Source organism: Anopheles cruzii, chromosome 3, assembly GCF_943734635.1.
Source record: "Anopheles cruzii chromosome 3, idAnoCruzAS_RS32_06, whole genome shotgun sequence".
Lineage (NCBI taxonomy): Eukaryota > Metazoa > Arthropoda > Insecta > Diptera > Culicidae > Anopheles > Anopheles cruzii.
The window spans coordinates 20,579,913-20,602,177 of NC_069145.1; the positions used below are offsets into that span (position 1 = coordinate 20,579,913).

The 22,265-nt window shown below is 49.6% G+C and overlaps 3 protein-coding genes across 3 annotated transcripts; 1 reads left to right on the plus strand and 2 right to left on the minus strand.

The window, feature by feature from the left end:
* Positions 1-91: 91 nt before the first annotated feature.
* Positions 92-17,553, plus strand: LOC128273912 (signal peptide peptidase-like 3). The gene is made up of 6 exons (XM_053011986.1): positions 92-222; positions 13,977-14,612; positions 14,687-14,809; positions 14,878-15,526; positions 15,603-15,723; positions 15,799-17,553. The coding sequence occupies exons 2-6, from the start codon at positions 14,264-14,266 to the stop codon at positions 15,865-15,867; spliced, it is 1,311 nt and encodes a 436-aa protein (XP_052867946.1). The 5' UTR covers positions 92-222; positions 13,977-14,263; the 3' UTR covers positions 15,868-17,553.
* Positions 1,527-2,961, minus strand: LOC128275585 (fatty acid hydroxylase domain-containing protein 2-like). The gene is made up of 4 exons (XM_053014136.1): positions 2,840-2,961; positions 2,573-2,748; positions 2,050-2,510; positions 1,527-1,981 (listed from the first exon to the last, which is right to left on the minus strand). Exons 1-4 carry the CDS (start codon positions 2,910-2,912, stop codon positions 1,828-1,830), a joined length of 864 nt encoding a protein of 287 aa, XP_052870096.1. The 5' UTR covers positions 2,913-2,961; the 3' UTR covers positions 1,527-1,827.
* LOC128275584 (solute carrier family 25 member 44) lies at positions 10,625-13,453 on the minus strand. Its single transcript, XM_053014135.1, has 2 exons — positions 13,183-13,453; positions 10,625-12,838 (listed from the first exon to the last, which is right to left on the minus strand). The coding sequence occupies exon 2, from the start codon at positions 12,460-12,462 to the stop codon at positions 11,497-11,499; it is 966 nt and encodes a 321-aa protein (XP_052870095.1). The 5' UTR covers positions 12,463-12,838; positions 13,183-13,453; the 3' UTR covers positions 10,625-11,496.
* Positions 17,554-22,265: the final 4,712 nt, after the last annotated feature.

The following is a 22,265-nucleotide window of genomic DNA, read 5'->3' on the forward strand; positions in this document are numbered from 1 at the left end:
TAATCTTCGCAAATAACGCCATCGACGCCCTTGGTCAACGGAGGAGGATTATGATCGCTGGCTAGACACGAATCGAAAAGTGGATCATAACCAATTTCGGCGTCGATCAACCCTGGCCGCCGATCTCCAGCCCGTTGCGAATGTTGCGTCGATTGCGAAAGACGGCGGCGATCACCGACTCAGCAGCAGCCGACGCTCCGAGCGCCCGTCAAGCTTTCGATGGTGAGTGGAAACCCCGGGTTGGGCGAGAAATCGTAAACACTGGTAAACTGTCGTCTCACCATTGCAGGAATTTGGTTTGGAGCATGTTGAGCAGTTTCTACCGAAGAAAGTCTTATCTGACGATCCCCACACACACACACAAACACTTCTTTTAATTCACTTGTAGAAAGTAAGTGCCTGCCACAGCGGTGTGTATGAGTAATGAATCGATTCAGTGGCTTTAATCGGCGAAGGCCATCGTTGATGCAGCTTTAGTAAGCTCAGGCGCCCCATCTTTATTTATCTGCATCGTCTTCTGCGTCGCCCAATTAGCTCGGGTGTGCACAAACACGGCAATTCCCTCGGCCTCGGCGGGGAGCGATTTACTTTCGAAGCCATTCCGCCGCCGATAGCTTAATAAATAAGTTGGCAACATAACATATGTTTGGCTAGCGGTTTCCTTTCGCATGTTCCGCCCTGCGCCTGGCGGCAAATGGCCGCTAGACCGCCCAGTACCTGTAGGTGGTGCCCTCAGAAGGAAGGAGCAGCACTCGGTACGCTTCTCCAATTACTCATTACCCGATCGTTACCGCGCCCTTCCTCAAGGGACTGCGTTTTCTTCTCCCATTCATTAGCAGTTTTTGCAATGCAAATTCACTTTTCCCTTGCGGAGGAAGAAAACCGCCTACCCTTCAGCGGACGGAACGGAACCATGCGAAGGGAAAGTGTCTGTACCGGTGTGCGCCAAATGGCCACATAATAAAATCTAAATCATTTTCCAATCTCGGACGGTGCGGGGGCCATTCAAATGAGGTGTGTTGTGTCGTTGATCGCCGAGGCGTCGTTGGTCCGTTGACGGTGCGGAGGCAGGCCGGTGCATATCCGATCTTCCGCATAGAAAGTAACGAAAAGAAAAGTGCATGGCCGAGGTAGGTGAGCCTTATGCACGGCACTGCGCAACGCCCAACGACCGGCCTCCGTTGCACGATGGATAGATAATGAATGCATGCATTAAAAATGACTCTCCAGCGAGTAAGAGTTAATTTTCATCGCTCTGGCGTTGACGGTTGGTTGGAGCCTTTCCGGATCGGGCAGCGGAGCGTGTGGTCACACATAATAACACTAGGCACAAAAAAAAATGGTGCAATCAAATAGATGATCGATTCGAATTGTACAGTTCGGCGGAACCGGAATGATAACGATCGTGTGTCGTGGTCGAAAACTCATTTTCATCGCACAAACCCCCCGGCCTTTCGTTGCGATCCCACTTTTTGTTTCGAATAGACGTTTATTTTATTAGCGATTGCTTTTCGCTGTTTCGCCTTTCTCTTCGCCCTGTCCACCTTTGGTTGATGTTTGAATCCAAATGTTGGAATTTCAATACATTTTTCGGTTCACCCTCCTTTGTGCGGTCGAATTGCCGGTTCTGATCACCTAATTCCTTACCGTTTACAGTTTTTAATCGGCCGAAAAGCGATTGAAAAATGCGTAGCGACGACCGACCCCTCCAGGAGTCGTTCGCCATCGCTATCTTACCGATACGGGGTTATCTTTTATCACTGCTGCAGAATGCGATAAAGCCATCTAATGGTGGGTCTACGCATTCACGCCTAAGCCCTCAGACGTTCACTTTTGCTTCCTAGCATCGGGAACGATCTCGCGGGCCGATTTACTACCGAGCAGCATCTGATGGCGCTGATAGTAGCGAGAGTCCCGGAACTGGCTGTCGGTGCCGTGGAACCAATCAAGCCAACCGAACACACCGTAACACTGGTTGAACCTGTAAGCAGAAATATCGCATTAACTCAGGTCTTCCTCGGGAAGCGCCCGGTCGATCGAGCGCCTTACTTCATGTGATGGTAATCGTGCGCCTCGTTGCTGCTCAGGAATGGCACATGGTAGCCCGAGTGGCCCGTGATGGTGTCCTGCATGACAAACGTCAGCCACAGGGCGGCCGTCAGGACGTGGCTCTTCATCAGCTGAATGCCGAGCAACGGCGGTACCGTATTGCCCAACAGATGCTCGATCGGGTGCGCATAGATGGCGGCCCAGGCGACGGGCGCCGTAAATTCGTGGTGCTGCTTGTGGATCAACTTGTACAGGTGCTTGGAGTGGAGCAACCGGTGGCTGTAGTAGAAGCCCAGTTCCCACCCGATCGCGCTGATGATCAGATCGCGCACCACCTCGAACAGTGACGGCAGCGTCCGGATGTCAATCGCCGTCGCCCTGCCAACCATACCGTTATGGAACCCAAAGTACGCGAGCGGGAAACTTATCAGCCACTGATTGATCAGCACTGTCCGTATGATCTATGGCAATAAAAAAGTGTGAGCTTAGTGCGCATTGAGCACCTACAGTGTCGAAGTGCTACCTTCCTTAAATCGGACCCTTTGAGAGGTTCATTGATACCGGGCTGATTTTTGAACTTCCGGAAAACGGCCGGCCACTGGAACAGGTCCATGAAGACGAAGAACGAACCCAGCACCCAGTACAGGGAGTGTGTGTAGAAGGTCAGCACCCACACGTACAGCCACTCGGGATCATCCCCTGCGAAGTGCAACACAACCCCGTGGGTCACCTTATGTTGGCCATTTGGCTAAGCTACACCGATTGCACCGATCTTCGGTATGCTGCTCACCAACAACATCCAAAAAGGCGTCCCATCGCTGCTGCAGATAGCCACCACCGATGTTGGTCACGTTGAGCTCCATGTTTGCTCCTAATTTCTAACCACGCCGCAACTTCCAAGATGCTCCACTCGGAACACCGTGCAGGATGGCGGCTGTCACTTTACTGAAAGTGGCCACCGGGCGGAAGCGTAACGCCCGAGCACCTCGTTGTGGTCGGTTATCTATCCGAGGCGCGGGAATAGAAAAAAGTTGCGTGTTGTTGCAGTCGTTTTAATTTTAAAATCGGTTCGCTCGAATTAATCCGCCGCGGGTGAGGGCGGTGTGTCGCTTTCGCTAGAAGAGAGAGAGGGGTACGGTACGCGATAAGATAAGAAACCTTTGCCCTCCGGACAATCACCACGCAAAGGGGGCAGTCTGTTTGTAGAATGACCGGAATGGGCTTGAAGACGCCGGGGCAAAGCAAACAAATTCGACAATCATTAGACCGTCGTTTGCTTGGTCATTTATTTGGCCGCGGCTCCCGACAGAGATTTGCGCGTTTGTTTGGCTGAGATTCGCATCGCCGCTCTGTTGTGCTAGGTATTAGGTTATAGGTTCTGCTAGGCTCTTTTTGCTTCTTTATAATTACATTTGTCTACTTTTGTTATTTATTAGTTTTCTTACTCACTTTATTGTTGTTCTGTAAAGAAGACAGGACATCTTGTTGGGCTTCCATCCCATTTATCTGTACTCCATGCCTTATTTCTATTTCATGCTGAGCTTTTATGTTCTTTCTACTTTCTTTTCAAACTTTTCTATTCAGTGCATAGTTTTCTTAAAATAAATGTTCGAAGCTCTTTCTATATTTTTGTTCATTCTGATATTATAATTTCATTATTTATTTTTAAATTGAACGTACGTTTACTGCTTATATGGAAGTGCCTATTTTCACTGTTTTTGGTGGAGAGACAGATGATTGAAAGCTACTGTTTAAATCTGCTCTTCAGCATTGGCACCAACCACTGAGGGCTTGAATGAGACACTGGTCGCGTTTAGTATTAATTTCATTCAACATGCATTTTCACGCTTTCACCTCCGACCAAACAAGGAAGCGCACGAAGCGAGACACGGTCGCACGCACCGAACCACGACGTGCGCCATAATTTGCGCAATAACTACCGTGTCCTCAGTTGTTTACATTCTGGCTTTGGCAAAAAGGCCACCTCTCTTATCGTCTCAACCGTCCGATCGGAATCTCGGGACGGGTTGAGACGCTTTGACCATGTTGTGGGTCTCCTTTTCTTGAGTCCTCGCATGTACGCACGCACGGAGAGCTTTGATCGGCGCACGGTGGTCAAGCCATGGCGCAGCAGCAGAGCAGTTGGCAGGCCGCCATCGTGTGGTCAGTGGCCAGCGAAAGTGAGTCTGCTGAAAGTGGATCTGTAGCAGCGCACGGAGCGGGCTCTGCCGCCGTCGGTCCGGAAAGCGTGTCGTCGTAACCGATTTGCATTTTCATCCGTTCCAATTTCGCGCGTGGCGGGATCGTTGCCACTGCTGCTGCTGCCAGCAGCTTGGTGGACAAATCTGGCTGCAGGCATTGGCCGTGCGCGCGCGGTCGTTCACCATCAATCACTGTCAAATTTGGTCAGCGTCCCGGGCCCGGTTCCCAGGGCCGGCGGCAGAGGAGGTGGAAGCTGCCCTTCGCTTTTGGTTTCGTTTTTACGTTCCGACGCGGAAGAGCTCTACTGTCGGTGGCCCCAAGTATGGTGGTGTGGTCAGTTGGCCATCGGTGATCGGTGTTGCGGTCATTCGAGCCACCGTGAAGCCATTGGCGTCGGTACACTATTTTTGACTAATGCTTACTAATGCGAGTGCGACGGCTCCAGTGGTTGATAAGTTACTGGAACGCCTTTAAATGTTAATTTTGATCAATGCATGCATATGCATCAATCTTGTTGCATTTGCTTTCGAAGAATTTTAAGAATTGAAATCTTTAGCAAGCTCGTCTGAATACTTTAATTAGTGGAAACCTCCAACGAATGCAATCATCAAAAGCATTTTCCGTTTCCCAACTTTCCGCGACGCTCTTGGAGCACTTAGTAACTGCTCAATCCTGCCGCAGAGTACCTTTGCGCACGGGGCCAACCCATCCCCGGCCGCCTCCACAACCCAGCCGCTTCCGGCATTCGGTCGTGGTCGCGGACATCGCGATTGCTTAGCCGTTTGCATGCCATGCCGCGAGTGGTCGAGTTTCATCCGCTTTTCTTTCCCTCCGTCCGTCCGTCTCTCTCTCTCTCTCTCTCTCTCTGTGTTTTCCATTATGCAACTTGCTCCACATATTTTGACACCCATTTCCGTCCTCCAGCTACTGCTGGGTGGAAAAGCTTTTCCCTGTATTCCGCTTCCACCTACACACCCCACCCCGTCGGTGACGATGGGCCACGGAACTGGAACGGCGTTTAAATGGTCGTCTGCGGCCGGTGTGTTGTAATGTTTGTGCGGCGGGGGCCTTTGTTTTGACTCCGCGATGGTCGGCTGATGATTCCTCGGCGGAGGAATCGGAAAAGCCGCCCTCCCACCGTCCCCGGGACCGGGCTGGAGAAATTCGATCACATTACTGGTCGTCGTCGTCGGAACGAACGTGTCACGACTTGCTGGGCTTCACCGTCTCTTCACGCGAGCAGTCCGCGCCGGCCCTAATTCCCGGTTTGGTTGATTCATTTGGCGGTACCCGACCCGGCTGCGGCCACATTTGCATGTGGGCTGCGCGCAGGCCCCGCCGCGACAATGCAAATACAGAGAAATGTTGAGTAATTTTCAAACCATTTAGTGTGGCGCGCGTCGCACTTGGTGGGTCGTCTTATGTCACCCGAATGGCGTGCACGATGGACTTTCAACGAGCGCCTACATCGGTACACTTGCCGTCGATTTTTTATTCAATACTGCAACTTCAGGCGTGTTGCTGCTGCGGGCCGCGAAATTACCTTATTTTCGTCGTTACATGGCCGATCGATCGATCGTGCGTTCATTTGGGTTCGTGCGGACAGCGGACGCTTTAATGAAGTTAACGCAGACAGAACAACGGAATGGGTTGGCGATCTGTCGCTTACAGCTTTCGTTACATTTCGGTCTCCGCCATATGTTGAATTTTGAAAGACAAATTAAGTTCAAACATCTTTAAGCACTCAATTGTTATTCGGGTGCAATCTTCCTTTTTTATGCGAGAAAATTGTAATAAAAAATGGACATCACTCACTATGAGTAACAGAAAAGGACGATCATCAATTTCTGATTTCATGTGACAAATCGGGGTGCTGTCATCGAAAAAAAGGGTCGCCGAAAAAAAAGTGATTGGAAAAGTTCCGCACCGCTTTTTCCGTTTACGTCCAGGTCCAGAAAACCATTGCGAAACGGGAGTCCCAAACAGGGCCAAAGATTGGACCTGACGAAAGAGAAAGCCACGCAGTGGGAAGAAGGCGTTTATGGAGCAAAGAAAGCATCCCTTCCCTCGCAAACTTGCCATCATTCATCGTGTAAGGCTGAATAATAGGGCCTTGAATCGACGAGAGTATTAATTCCTTTTTGGTGTAAACCTATCGCACAGGTTCAAAATTCGACATCGATGAAGGGCTACTAATTTAAACGACTAATTTGGGGCACACCTGGAAAAGATTTGGGAACACCGCTGGCATGCTGATGAGAACATCCAACACCAGCAGCGGGCCGGGTCGTCACTGGTTCTATTTTCGTGCGTGCGCCCTCACCACCACATCTGGCGAGAAGGTTAATTGGGGGCGTAAATTCAAATTTGCGTATTCCGTGGTGGTTCTGACAGGCTGGGTGCGCCGCCGAGCACCCTTACCACGTGTGTCATGTACTTTGGCGGCGGTGGCGGCGAAGTACCGATCGACTTTGGCGAAGGTTCCACCGACGTCATCGGACCTTTAAAATCGATCGATGTTTGCGGCCAGCAACAGCGTGTCTGACTCCATTGCTCCGCGGGTCGGAGTTGAACGAAGTGGACGGGTGCGATGGCGGCGAGATGCGCGGGGAGAGTCCCAAAATTGGGCAATTTCCGACGGGGCGCAAGGCTGTTACGCGGTGCGTGCGCGTGCATTCGCCCGGCGAGCGAGGTTCACATTACGCGCGTTTCTCCAGGAAGTCGTCGAACGCGCGTAACGAGTCCGCTGCGTGGCGTCTGGGCCGCAGAAAGCCCATTTCCTCTTCCGCGGAAATCGATACGTGGTGTGCGGTCGGCCGATTTGCTGCTCCCAATTCCCATGGGCGGCCGCGCTCCGTTGGAAAGCAATTTCACGTCTCTAGATCCCTCACCCCGTATCGTGAAGTGACGGGAGTGTTTTAAGTTAATAATGCGCGCTCCGCGTCAGTCTGCTCAATTGTTGGCTTTGGTAATAATATTTTATTTTGTATTTTACGAGCTCTCGCAATACGTTTGCGCGCTGCCCTCTGCGGTTGGAATTATTGGCGTAAATTGTGCTGAACAGCGCAGCGCAGCGCACGGTGGCGGGCCAAGGCAAAAGGCTCTTGAATGGAGACGATTCCGACGCGTAGAGAAATACTCGTGCGTTGTCGTCAGCACAGCATCGAGTATGAAATTGTTGCGTCGAAACAATGGCTAATGATTGTCACGTCGTTCGTTTTTGGAAGGCCAGCGAAACAGTAACGTTTGCTGTTGTTGCCTGCGGAGCATAGCAGGAGCGCTTATGTTGCTACAATTCATTTAGTGTATGTTCACTCTTTTTGGCGCGCTGAAGAAATGTCTATAAATTGAAGCAACTCCCCAATAAGAAGGTCCGTGTTTTTGCGCAAAAACATTCCAAACCGCGGACTACGATTGAGATAACATGAACAACGGAACAGCAGGAGTACGACCATCACTGAAAGCATAAATCTATTGTGAGTTGCAGTAGCGAACGACGACCGACTGGGACCGACTGTGGAAATATGGAACAACGCGCGCGCGAACAACAAATATTGTTGCTACACTAAACCGAGTGGCGTCAGAGGTACTAAAGCCCATCGGAAAGCAAAATGGCCATCCGTTCCCGGGTGGGTGGTCGGGTAAACCGCAGTTGTTGTAATCCGTCTACCGATTGAATTTCCTCATTCCGCGTCCGGCGTGTGGTTCACTGTTACTGTCCCGTCTCCCTTTTTCTTTCCATTGTTTTATGGAGCCGTCAAAGAAATGACGTTACAGCGAAAAGGAACGCACCCGCAGAGTGGCCATCATCATATTTGTCTAAAGGATTTCCATTAGTGACTACCTCCCCCCCCCAGGGTGGGTTGCCCTGGAGAATGGCCAGACCATCGCCTTCAAATCGCGAACCGTTTCCTGCCACAGGTAATGGGTTTTTTATCACCCGTTTCACTTGTGCTGGTCCGGCGACCTGGCGAAACAACTCCCATTCTGTCGCCACCGCCGCTGGGTACTATTGCGAAGACGTCTAGCTGTCAGACAGGCAGGCTCTCTATTGTTTCACTTCCCAGGAACCAATAATCCGTTGGCACAGATTTCAGAGTTCCATAAAATGCCTGCAGCGTGCACACGTTGGCGCCGTTGCCATTGTTTCTCGTTCGTGTTGGGGTTGCTGTGTTTGCAAACAGGGAGTAACATACGTGAACCACAACAACATCTCCAATCCAGCCGAGGGTGGTGTGCATTTTGGTTGCAATTTAGCATCGGGCCGCGCAATTTAAGTGCAAAGGCGCCGGGTGTTTTCACACATGAGTGTGTGTGCGTGTAAACAACGCTCCACGGCTTAGTGGAAGCTGATAAAGTAGCCGTCGGAGAGGCCACCCATGAACGTATTGAATTTGTAGGTCGTAGTTCGATATGAAGGGAATTTAGCTTAATCCGCATAAGAAGGTTAAAGACTAAACCTAAAAGGGCAAATAGAATCCAAATTGCTGTTTTGTTTTCTTCTGTTATAAAACTTGTTCCATTCCCCTTATCAAATGGTTGAATTAGTTACAAATTATTTGTCAAAATTAAACTTTTAAGTGCATCCGTTTGTAGTGTCAACCGTGAAACATAGCAACCTTTGCTAGCTCTTGATGACGTTCCAGTGCGTGTAGCACATCCCGAAGCCTGTGGTTGTCACATCTCAAATAGTGAACATAGCCTCCTTGCCATTTTTAGCGACTTTCTTTTCCTATAATGGCCCTAGAAACGTAGAAATAAGAACTTCCCTCGTCATAATTATTATCAAAGCTCATAATGATTTTGAGCCGCAGCATAGCCGTAGGTAGATGATGGGCGCGCCACCCCCTGGCGATTCGATCTTCAACCCAGGCGCGGCCTGGCGTGAGGCCTCGTGACCCTCTGATCTGATTCGACGTCGATCTGACCGCGCGCAGCTTCAATTCACGGAAAGCAGGACACAAACGCGCATCGTGCTCTTGGCTTCGGCGAACCGTGAGAGAATGGCTGTCTCCAATTTCATTCAAACCCACGGATTATGATCGCACGGTGGCCCCCGACCTCTTTAGCGGCAGACAAGGGGCCCAGTGATCCAGTTCCACTAATCCTCCCCGTTTACCGTTTATACGGTTTATTGTTTCTTTAGCCTATCTGTGCCACCGGAGTCCTATGTTGCCCGGTGACGGTGGGAGAGTAGTCAGTACCGATGTTGCTCATGCCACTCTTGTTCTGTACCAAACGAGGGCTGGGTGTATTTACGATTTCTTTCATCACTCCCTCAGGCCACTGGATGATGCTGGTCGCTGGTTGGTTGCATAAATCTGTCTGGCCTACCACCACAGCCATTGCTATCCTGCTGCTGGGCCAGTAACTGATCCGATTGCACCCGACGAACGTTTTGGAGGCAACAATTAAGACGGGCAATGAATTTCAAACAATTTAAAATGTGTTCATCACCCCACCGTCTGTGTGGAGGTTTCAAAATAATTACAAGTTATTGTGCTGGCCAGTGCGCTGGGGGGGAGGTATGAGCCATCGGCGAGAACCGTACGGGCGGCTTCCAGCTTCATGTACGTTTCAGATTGTGCCGGTCAGCCGTGTTTCGCCATTACAAAAGTCGGCTGCCAGACGGCCGTAAAATAGTGTAGCAATGGAGCAACACCCAAACGGACGGAAGGTTTATCTAGCCAGTCTTCGGTTTTGTTTTCATTGTTTCGGTTGGTGCAGAGTGCGACTATGTTGACTGGGTTGAAATTTCCCATCCCTCGCCCTCAGTCTCGCGCAAGTAAAATTCAAGTTACAAAGGCAGCCATCGTTCCCTGTTTTTTGTTCGTGCGTGCGTCGGTTGTTCTCTTACATGCAACGATTTGATTGAGCTTTTCCTTTTGCTCCGACCATTTAATCGCATTAAGTATGGCTTTCACCATGCTTTTGCATGCTTTTGGCTTTTCGCTTCAATATGTGCGCCGCCAACGATGATGTGTTGGCTTTTCCAGGTCCAAATCTACCTCCAGTTTGGGTCAGGCCACACGCAGGTGGGCAAGCAGTCAAGAGATCCTACTGGAAAGCAAGAGAATTTTGTTTACAAATTTGTGAAAGTTGTTTTGGTATTATTTTGAATTTTTTGAATGTCCAGTGAGTCTAACCTACTACAAACCGCTGAAGAAAGTCGTAGCCACAGTTGATCAAACATAGTGTATAGCAAAAGGATGTGTTCCCCATGGATACTAGATGTCGCCCTGGTGATGTGCAGGCATCACCAAACCCACAGGAAACTAGATTGTTGAATGGGGGTCGGCTAAATCAGGCCATTCTATAAACCGTTAAATCAAGTCGAAAAAAGGAAGAAAAATCCCTCACGATAACAGTTTCAACATGAGCTTTATTAAAGCTGTTTTTGGTTTTTCGTTCTGCAAAACTCCATCCTTTTTCTGTTATTTCTTTTTTAAAGACCCCTAATATACTTTACATTGATTTATTCTTCTCGTTCGCCATTTAGTTAAACATCTTAAAAAACAATAACACCACAGAAACGTGTTGGCTCTAGTTTTGAACTAAATGTGATACTGTCGGTGTGCATAGTTTGTGGAGTTTCTTTCTGAACAGTTCAAGGGCATTTCAAACTTTTGCGCCAAAAACTCTACCCTGGCGGCCTGTGGTTCAGTATGAGGCTAAACTACAACGATAACACCATGGTTTATCATTTCGTTTGCGCGTTTTACAGTCCTTACAGATAAAATAGGGAATATTCTACCGTGTACAGTCCTACCAAAGTTGCCATAGATATTGTCACAACAAAAGAGCAGCCGCTGCTTCTTTCGGTTAGTCCGGAGTTTTTTAACACCACTAATTAAATATCTACCACCACGTGGCTTATGATAGTATTTCCTCCTTCGTTCATTAAATATTGCACATCCTGTTTTAAGTAGCTGAAGGTTACAGCAACTACTGTGCTTTAAACCTTATCACCAACGCTCAACAATACACTACTAGCCCAGCGGTGCTGTTATTGTAACATTTTCTTCTCTCTATTATTGTTCCGTAAGGGGTTTGTTTGAGAAATGTTTAACTTCTAACATTACGCCTTAAGCCTACGTACGAGCCGCGGTGAGATATACGCGCGCGCACCTACACACACGCTGGGGTGTAACGATGAAGAGTGAACATATTTGCAGATTATGATGAGCGCTTCCTATTCATACAAAAAAAAATAAAACAAACAACTGAATTGCCTTCGAGGCTTTCCTACCATTTGATCAGATGCCGGTACTGCTCGTTAACCGAAACCCGCTTGATCGTTTCGTACCCGAGGATGATACTGAAGGAAAATGCGGCCGATTGCACTAATCGGGCGGTTAGGCCCTTAAAGAACATGTGAAACTGTTCCTCGTGCCACAGCTCGCGGAACGCCACGCTCATCGAGTCGAGCCGTTGGACTTGTAACCGTGCCCGGACGATGTCGAGCGGGTTGGTGATGATGGTGGTGGTGAAGCCACCGAAGCTACCGGCCACGCACTGCACCAGCAGATGCGAAACCCACGGCGGTACGATCTTTAGCAGCTCGTCCTGGTACAGGTGGTAGAAGCCCCACCACATGGCCGAGTTCGGTACGTACGCCATCAGGCTGGCGGTGTAACCACGGTAGAAGCCCGCAAAGCCGTCCCGCCGCATGATTTCGCGCGCAATATCACGCGTGATGCGTAACCGGCTGCTCTCCTTGTCAAAGTTGATACCGAGCGGGTTTACGGCTCCGTTCTTGCCACCGTGAGCCCGCATACCGAGGACCATCGCGTGCTGGGAGATGACATCGAACGGTACGATGATGGTTTGTCCGACGAGCGAAGCGCAGGCACCACCGATCAGCGATTTGGCGCGCTGGTTAGCCCCGTACTGTCCGAGCACATGCCGGACACCTTCGTACGTGCTGATGTAGAACACACCGCTCACAATCTGCACCGAGGAAATCCAGAAGCCACGGTACAGACCCGGTACGCCCTCGTTGCGGTAGATCTTGATGCCCGCATCGATCATACCTTTGTAGACGTCGTTCCGGAACTGGACCTGCAGCTGCGTTTTGATGACCGTGAGTGGGTAGAGGGCACAGCGCACGGAAAACGAACTCAGCATCGAGAGGGGAAAAAACTTGCGCTTGTCCATCATGTCCCACTCGATGGTACGCAGAAAGGGCCCGGTAGGGCCACCGTCCCCCATCTTTTGATATTTGTCGTTGCGGAGCCTCTCACTCTGTGTGTCAGATGATGGTCGGTCGCCGACGGCCGGTGTTGTGTTCACTTATCAGACACGTTGATAATCGTTGGTCGGTTCCAACGAGTCTGTGTGCGTTGGTATCAGCTGTTGACGCTGTCGTCTCTGTGTGAGGTGATGCAAAACCCTCAAAGAGTGACGTCACAACAGCAAGGAACATCCGTATGTTGAAATATGCTGCGTTTGATTCATCATGGCCCAGAGATGAATGTGACCTTGTGGCAGTGTTGTTTGCTCCTGTTGTGTTGTGTGTGTCCCCTTTTCTCGATTGCTTCACCTTTGCCAGCGGGGCCCGTTGTTCCGTGTGGCCGACACAACAGTCCTGTGGGTGGGGAGAACGGGTTAAAATGGAAGATTATTGTTTTGTCTGCTATCTCTGTGTCAATGGTTTCGCTTTCGCCCTCGACAGCAACGATGCGGCCTCTCTCAGCAACTCATTATCATAACACGGATGACCCTCATCTATACGCTTCCCCGTACGCGAAATGTGTCGTGCCGTTTATGTAATGTGTGTTCCTTGTGCGCGTAGCTCTTGCCCGTGGTCAGCCCAATCACAACATGGGTCTGTTCTCTTTCTCTCCTCGGTAGCATTCTGTTTTACCGTGAATCTCGTGCGATTTGCACAGAACTGTTCCTCTGCTAATTTCACACACAAGGAGCACCAACCTTCGCAAAACGCACTGGGGGTCCCTTTTTCCAGCACTCTTCATTGCACAGAGCCCAAAACGGTGGCCACCAGCTCTCTGGTACTGTATTTTTGCAGGGTGCTGCGCCTTCGGCCTTCGCTTTGGTTTGTTCGGGTCGCGTGATTGCTGTTGTACCGTTGTGCGTTAACTCGACCCATCACCGACGTGTTGGTAGACCGACATTTCGTGTCCTGTAAAGGTGACTTTAGTACCGTTTGCAGACGATTTGCGTAGGAGCAGCAGCAAAGTCCGAGGACGGTGAAGAGAAAAATTTTGCTCACTCGCGAAGAAAAACAGTTTGCGCACTGACAGCTAGTATGGCCGATGACAGCTGACAAAGTGCGATAGAGCGCGAGCGACTAGCGGGCTCTCTTTCCTTCCCACGGTAGCAGCGTTTTCTGCTCAAGCGCAGCTCATTCCATAAAAAGAAGGCGCTCAGCGCTAAAGGGTGCTCACCGAAATCGGTGCCTTTTATGGCACCGTGTGTTTTGCTTCGGTTATCGATTCCAACATGAACTGAACATCTGGTTTCGTTATCAGTTCTGCATAACCAGCCCGGAAAGGGATGGCCCAATCCGTGCCTGCTTTAGGGCATGGCTCGGTCGCATATGAAATTGTTTGCACTACGATAAAGCAAAGTGAGTTTGCTTAGCTGAACTAATCATCATGGACCCCGAATGGTGGCCCCAACCGACCAACGAGGGCATATTTTCAAATTTATCACACCGGCAAAAAGCGAACCTAATAACGTTTCTTCGTTCACCTTTTCTCCAGATACCACGGACCCAGCTGTCGCGACACACAACCTGTATTTGAAGTAGCGACGACCGTATCCGAAAATGTACCTAGAAGCGTAACTTCCTGCCGGCCCGCGGTACTTTACACCGGTAGTGCGCGCCGAAAGCAGCAACGAGTTGGACAATCAGTTTCGCGTTTCGTGGTCCCTTTTTGGTAGATCCAAGCCACTGCAGTAGCCATCAGTGCGGATTCTTTCAATCCAGCGGAGCGGACAACGCACCGCTGCGTATAACTCTGCTCTTACCTGGCTCGGCCGTACCGCCATGTCGGAAGGATTTGGCACCGGCCATCAGCAGGAAGCAGCAGCAGCAGCGGCAGCGGCAGCGGCGGCGGCGGCAGCAGCGGCGGCGGCAGCTGCAGCAGCTGGCCAGCTCGGAGAGGACAGCATTCTGGGGCACGGTGACGGCGAAGCACACGGAGACTATCAGTGGGCGTACGGTACGATAATGGACTCGTCGCGCGTATCGACCTGTCTCATCTCGATGCTCCTCATCGTATACGGAAGTTTCCGGAGTCTCAACATGGAGCAGGAACAGCGGGAAAGGGAAAAGAAGCGGCAGAGCGAAAGCATGAACAACCTGCTGACTGGCGAACCGGTGCCGCCGGAACAAAGTAAGCATCCTTGGCAAGGTGTGCACCCGCTGGGGGCTCTCTCTTTTTTTAATAACGTACAGTGTTCTTCGCAGATAAATTTGCCACTCTGGACACGATGCACGCCCTGTGCCTGCCGCTGGGGGCATCCATTTCCCTTCTGGTGATGTTTTTCTTCTTCGATTCGATGCAAATGCTGTTTGCTGTGTGCACTGCTAGTAAGGACGGAAATCGACGGTTTCGGCCTCACCCTCTGCCCAGTACTAACGTGTCCCATTCGTTACAGTAATCGCTACCGTGGCTCTCGCGTTCCTGTTGCTCCCGATGTGCCAGTACATTATTCGGCCCTGCACGGACGGCAATCGGATATCGTTCGGTGTGTGTGGTCGGTTTACGGCCGCAGAATTGTTTAGCTTCTCACTGGCCGTGTCGATTGTGTGCATCTGGGTGCTGACTGGCCACTGGCTCCTGATGGACGCGATGGGCATGGGGTTGTGCGTGGCGTTCATCGCGTTCGTGCGCCTGCCGAGTTTAAAGGTCTCGACGCTCCTGCTGACCGGACTCCTCATCTACGACGTGTTCTGGGTGTTCTTCTCGTCGTACATCTTCAGCACGAACGTGATGGTGAAGGTGGCGACGCGGCCCGCCGACAATCCGGTCGGCATCGTGGCGCGGAAGTTCAATCTCGGCGGCTACGTGAAGGAACCACCGAAACTCAACCTACCCGGGAAGCTGGTATTTCCGAGCATCCACAACAGTGGCCACTTTTCGATGCTCGGCCTGGGCGACATCGTGATGCCCGGCTTGCTGCTCTGCTTCGTGCTGCGCTACGATGCGTACAAAAAGTCACAAACCACGCAGACGGCCGAAACTGGCGTACCGCCCCCGAGGGGCGTCGGCTCGAAGCTTACTTATTTCCATTGTTCCTTACTAGGGTAGGCTTTCGTGTGGCGCGTGGTTTGTCGCCGTGAACTATGTAACGTAATGCCTTTCGTCGTCTCCACATTTCAGTTACTTTCTTGGATTGTTGACCGCGACTGTCAGTTCGGAAGTATTCAAAGCGGCGCAACCAGCGTTACTGTATCTGGTACCGTTCACACTGCTACCTCTGCTAACGATGGCTTACTTCAAGGTAATTCGTAGTTATTTGAAAACCAAAATTTGAAACCAAACCAAAAAGTGATTCACCAAATCGGTATTTTTGCAGGGCGATCTGCGACGTATGTGGAGCGAACCGTTCATCATACAGCAGGCATCGAAACAGCTAGAAGTATAAGTGCAAAACCACATTTCCGGATTGTGTTGCCCGGAACGGAAGCAGAACGCTATAGTATTAAGTGAAACAAACGTATAGACGGAAAGCAAAAGAGCAGACAGATAGACAGAGAGAAAAGGCGAAAGAAAGAGAGAGTGAGTGAGTGACATTCACACTAGGTAAGCAGTGTAAAAGTTAAAAGGTAAATCAAAGTAGCAAAGTGGTTATCGCAGCAGCCGTACGGACAAATTTTGTGCGCCAACCGGAGAAGAGAGCCAAACAGCTCGCGGTTAGTGGACAATTACGTTTTAGGCTTAACGTAAGGGGACGGAGGACACAGCACAGCATGGCATGGCACGGCACGCATAATCAGCTAAAATAATTCGAGAGATTTTGGTTTGTGAATGTGATTAGGCATTAGTGTGATTAGTAATATGTTTGTGTGTGTATGCGTGTGTTTGTGTGAGTATGACATATCCGGTTCGGAGAGGAACCGGAAGAGACAACACTCACAAAATTCATTACCGGCGAAAAGCCGCCGATCCGTAGCAAAGAGACACTCCTGTTCCATCAAGTACCGAGAAACAGCATGCATAGAAAGCATCTCATCGGTCGTGTATGTAATTTCCCGCGACAAATACCAGTCACGAGATTTTGGGCATGTGCAGCGCACGCTTCGATCGAGTGACTGTTTTCAAATTGAGTATTTGTTTTTCCTTGTTTTCCTTTTTTCTCGATTTCACCCGGTTAAGGCACACACACACACAAACATGCCGGCCGACGGCTGATTCGATGGGCTGCCACGGTTCGAGTGTATTATTTTAGACTGCTATTCGTCCCGGGAAAAGGATCCTTTTTCGTTTCGGGAAGATTATGCAAAATTATTAATGGCTGCCCGTAGCGCGTACCTTAATGCAATTTCAGTTATTTATGATTTATGTAAGAGACCTGAAGTTGATGAAACCGAGTATCCATTAGTACCGAGTGAGCCCATACTCTCTGTTTTACGTACTCTCTTCCTGTTTTGGCGTCTCCGGTTGGCGGAAGGGTTGGCGAGATAGACCCGAAGAAGATACTCGTAGTTTACGTCGCAACTCATCGCTTGGTTCTCACGCTTGCTTTCCACACGCACACACACACGCATCCTCGTCACACGTTTTTCACGGAAGCTTTTTCTAAGGGGGCAAAATCACCTCTGAAAGAGGCATCCGGTGCCGGGTGCCGGGTGAAAAACAAACACAAAAAATGTCATAAAAATGTGTGCTTCATAGTTTCTTTTGAAGACACAGGCTGGGGCAGAAGAGAAAAACGGTTCAATTAGACGATAAGCCGAGAGTGCTGTAGAAAGGAGTAAGATAGGGCAAAGGAGTGTTCGAAGCATTCAAATGTGCATAATGCCACACATGTTACGTGTGGGAACTACTTTGGAGACATGTTTTTCAGTATGAATTTTCCCCGACACAACCGACATTGCGTGCGGGAACTTCGCATCCACCGTCACCGACGTTTTCTTCTCATCAACCAATATTGTGCGCATAAAGCGCCCTCCAGTCTGATTCATCAACCATCCGTTTTCATCGTCTCGCACGCTGGAAGTGATTTCCTGTGTAATTTTGCTTGCTAATGTGTTCTGATTCCTGTTTGCCACGGAACTGAACTTCGATATAAATAATGTGATAATAATTTTTTTTGTATAATTTCATACCTTCCGCTATCTCGAATGTATACTTTATATACGATTTTTTTTTCTATAATCAAAAATACTGTTAATAATAGTGAAAAGAAATATAACTTTTAATTTTTCCAGAAAACAAACCAAACTGAAGAAAGTGTATCTTGTCCCATGATGACAACAACAATTAATCGCTAAAGCAAAATGAAGCAATTCCTAAGAATTTTTGTTCAAAAATAGTTTGTCCACCCTTTGAAGTATCCTTAAAAACACACACAGGCACACACACACACACACACACACAAATACACAGTTGTTCGCGCCACCACGTTTGACGTTTCTTGCGGTCCAGTGAAAATTGTACAATTCGCTCCAGCATGCGCTATCCCGCTCTCTCCGTTTGCCCGTTCGCTCCTCGGCAACCCTTTTTGCTGCGTTTTGTTATTTATTTAGTGTTGTTTAGAGTTTTATTTAGTCGTGCTTTCGGCACGGCGCCGTTTTCAGTGGTGTTAGTGTTAGAGCCTCGGCAAGCGTTCTCGCTTGACCGACGGACGGTGTTTTCCGGTGTTTATTACATACGGTTGCTGAATTTGGCCAAAAAATATCGCATTATCGGTCGGGCCCACAGCGGTAATCCTTTAATCACGTCCCACAAAGTCGTAGGGCACCTCGATTTGATATCAGAGCTATATCGGTTATCGGTGCGCGGCAGTATCGGCCAGTGGCCCTCGGTCTGCGCGGGCGAAGACAAAATAAAAACAAGTCAAGAAAGCAAATCACAGACTCACCGTTTTGCAGGCGACCGAATCGCAACGATAGTCAAAGGTGGCCGGTGCCGAATAAAGACTAATAATCGTCAACGTGGAAAGGTGTACAACGATTTTACACGCAGATATCGCGTATCAGAGCAACCGTGGAGTTCGGTTACATTTTTTCGTCTTGCCAGTGCCTAGCTTGTGCCCTCGGAGAACCTGCCAGGCGGTGTGGGATAGTCTCGCAACCGTTGCAACCGATCCGGAACGGCTGGCTGCCTGGCACACCGTTCGAGGTTAGCGAGGAAAATAAGGAAAATCAGTGCACTCAGTGAAGGATAATCGATCGGGGCATTCGGTACGGGCATTGAATCGATTGGCTTCGTTCCTGCACCCCAAAGATCCCCAACGGGGCATTCCGGGTGCCCGAGAAAATGTGTGCCGTCGTGCTGCAGCGGAAGAGGAACAAAATAGAATGTTCTCCCTTTGCCGTGCTATCGGGTTACAGGTGAAACGGCTTATGCTGCGTTCTGACAAACATTTCATCGATATTCGCCGTGCAGGGCTGCCACTGAGAGTGACGGACGAGAAAAGAAAAACGTGATTGCGAAAGCATGCTGACGGAGTAGACTTTCCCCTCTGTGCAGCACCCAGAACCGCAGAAGAGCAACATCGCGGCATAAATAGCCATCTCGGGTGCGTATCCCTGAGCCCGTTGCTGGAAAAGGACACGGGACGTGCTTTCAAAGGTGTGTTTGTGCAAGTTGACCTGTGTCTGTCAAATGCGAACGGAGGTTGGTTTCGGAGTATTGGTGCCTGGCACCACGCGCCAAGGCTCCCCAGGAGAGATTGCGTGCGAGGCGGCCCTGTGGTCCGACAGTCGCAGTTGGTGTGTTTCGCTTCCGTGCACCTTCCAGCTGTGTGCTGAAGGATCCGGGGGGCTCAAAAAAGTTCGAAACATCATTAGCCCCGCGTGTTGCTGCACCAGAGTGTAATTATGTTACGTTTCTGTTTCCATTGTCTCCCATCGCTATCTGTTCCGTTCACGGCCACGTTCCGTTCGGTTCCTATGTTTTCCTAATGGTGCTAAGCAGCTCGACGCCCGGCCACCCATTCGTAGGGCCGACAGTGAACTACGCGATACTTTTATTTGGTTAATATTTTACCGATTTATAGTGGCAATCACAGTGGGCCTTCAGCGCCATCAGCAAACTGAAACATCCGCAGGTGTCGTCTGTGGTGCGCCTCGCAGCGAAGACGTTGAAGGCCATGTTCCCCCGGAAGTGCAGCGAACAGTAGCAGTGGTCCGAATCCTTTCGAGGACGCAGTGCAGTGTACGAGACCTTCTCGCACCAAACACTCATCAGCCGTCGGGCCGGATCGCGTGGCGCCAGGTTTGTGAGCAGTGAGGAGAAATGGGTCAAGCCGCGAGCCAGGATGATGCGGAGCAGGGTGGCCAGGGCGCGGAAGAGGAGGACGAGGAGGACGGAGGCATTATCCCGATGCGTTCCGACCGTTACTTGATGGTAAGCGAAGTCCATTCATTCATAAGTTTTTCTGCTGTGTGTTTTTGTTCGTTCTTTTCCTCGCAGTTCTGCTTATTGTTGTCTTCTTCTGCTCCCCGGTCGGCTCCTGGCGAGTTTTGCGCATACGCCACCAGGACCGCTTGGGGCGCGAACGGCGTAGAAAGAACTATCGAAAAGGCGCAAATAAAACAATCGCCCAGCGGCGCCTTGAAGCGTTCCTCGGTGGAACCGGGTGCATGAAAGCATAGATAGTGAAGCATAGTTCTTGGGAGTTTCCCTCCGTCCCGCGTGCAGATCAAACAGAACGGATGCTACGGTCGCCTCGCCGCACGCTTGTTGCGTACCATCGCTCCGCAGTTTTCTCACGCAATGCGAAGTCCACGTGCAACAGGATGTTGATCAAATGACATTAAATGGAACTGTTTGCTCGCCATTCGCTGGCCGTCGGGTGGGTCGGGTGCCAGGCCACATGCCAGCGAATATGACTCCAACTAGTTTATGCTATGCTGGCTGGTTGCAAACCATAACACAACGGCCGATATGTTTGCTCCCTTTATGTTGTCACACCATGCTGACCACATTACGCGGCCACTAGTCGCCGGGCATTGAATATTAGAGAAAGTTATTCTTTCTGGATTTGCATTAATTTGAATGGATGGAGAAGGCGCGCTTTGGTTGAGCTCCGTGCAACAGATGCAGCGTGAATGAGGAAAATCGATTTTTAGACATGAAGAAGTGCAAATTGAATGGATCACAAACTAAGGACATTATGATGGGTTGTAAAAACGCGTTGCGAATCTCGAAGTTCCGACGAGTGTTTGCAATTATATTATGCATAGAAAATAGGACTAAATAGGAATGGAAGTCGCCTTTCATGTGCATCACCGATGCAGAAACGAAACGGCTCGCTTCGTCGTCGGGGCTGTGTAGATGGTTCGCAAAGGGCTGTCCGGGCGCCCTTGGAATGCGGCAAATTTAATGGCACCAATATCGGACATGGCGCTGTGGATGATGTTTAGCATATTCCAATTGAAAAAAAGCAAACAGCGAACGTAACAGCTATAAAAAAACACTCTTCACTGCGAATGCTGTTGTGGTGCAGTATCGCCCCAATAGAGTGGTACTTTACGAAGGGGGTTGAATTAATAAATAAATACTCTCCATACTCGCCAAGTCCTCACTATAAAGACCCTGGCCTACGAGTCCGCGCGGCCAAAGCTTGTGGTCGAAGATGTTAAGCTCCATCCGCTGCGTTAACAATGATTATGTTATGAGTTTGATTTTATTTTATAAACCTTTTTGACTAACCAATGCACCGCTGAGCTTAGATATGACTCAATACGTGATAGATACTGCCTGTTTCTTTCTTGAGCATTAAATCCATTCTTCCATTTTACTGCCCTTTTTTGCAACAAAATTTCTCTTGATAACTTAGCAACGAAACTCTGTTTTTAACTCTGTTTACCATCTGTCTGATAAGTGTTTGGGTTTGATAAGGGTTCAAAGGTATTTTCCGATACAATTTGGGGCGTTCGAACAACAAAGAAATCCAACCCCGTTCTCAAGGCATCTGAGGCATGACCAGTGCATTACCAGTGACGTAGTGAACCATCTTATGCCGCCCTTGTCGCCCGTCGGAATGGAAACTAATGAGAGGGACAAATATTTTTATCAAAAGCACACCGCAAACACCACGATTTACCTTCCTGGTTGATGGAGTGGGCCAATCGTTTATAGGTATCTAACTACCGACACTTGGCACCTACGTCGAACCTATATTTTGGGCCAAAGAAACTCATCTGAACCGCGTATCGCGAGGGAATCGCGTTCCTTTGGCGCGTGATAAAATCGATCGATGAAAAATCAATTTGCTCAAGCGGAAGGTGTTAAGTTGTATATTTTTACATTTAATTAGACACACGCTCTCTGCACGCTGATGGTGACCACAAGCTACGAACCGGAGATAGAACTGCTGCCAGTATCCAGTTCGGATAGCAGGTACGGTTGTGGTCGGGACGCAACTGAGGGAGTGACGGGCTATAAGAGTCTCTGTTTCCTTTGCCAATTGTAGCTCCTGTAAATTCGCATTGAATCCGCAAAACATAAAAACCGAAGGCAGAGAGAAGACGTCACAAATGCTCGTGTTCGATCGCCCGATTGCTCTGCTGTTGATCGTTTTTCTAAGACCCTATTAGAGGTTGGTCCCCTTGGTTGCGATGTGTTTAACACGTTGCGTTGATCGGTCAACAATGATGTGGCGATCAATTGTCGGGTTGCTTCGCCAATTCCTCCAACGCTGGCGTGTGTGCTTGTGAGAGAGATTTTGTGTTTAACAAGCCAATTAATGTCACGGAGAACATGCCACCGTACAAAGTGGTACGGGGGAACCGAACCACTTTAAAGCCCAGAATAACAACGTTGTTACTATTTGGAATACCATCCATTGGGACGCATTTACTGTGTGGACTT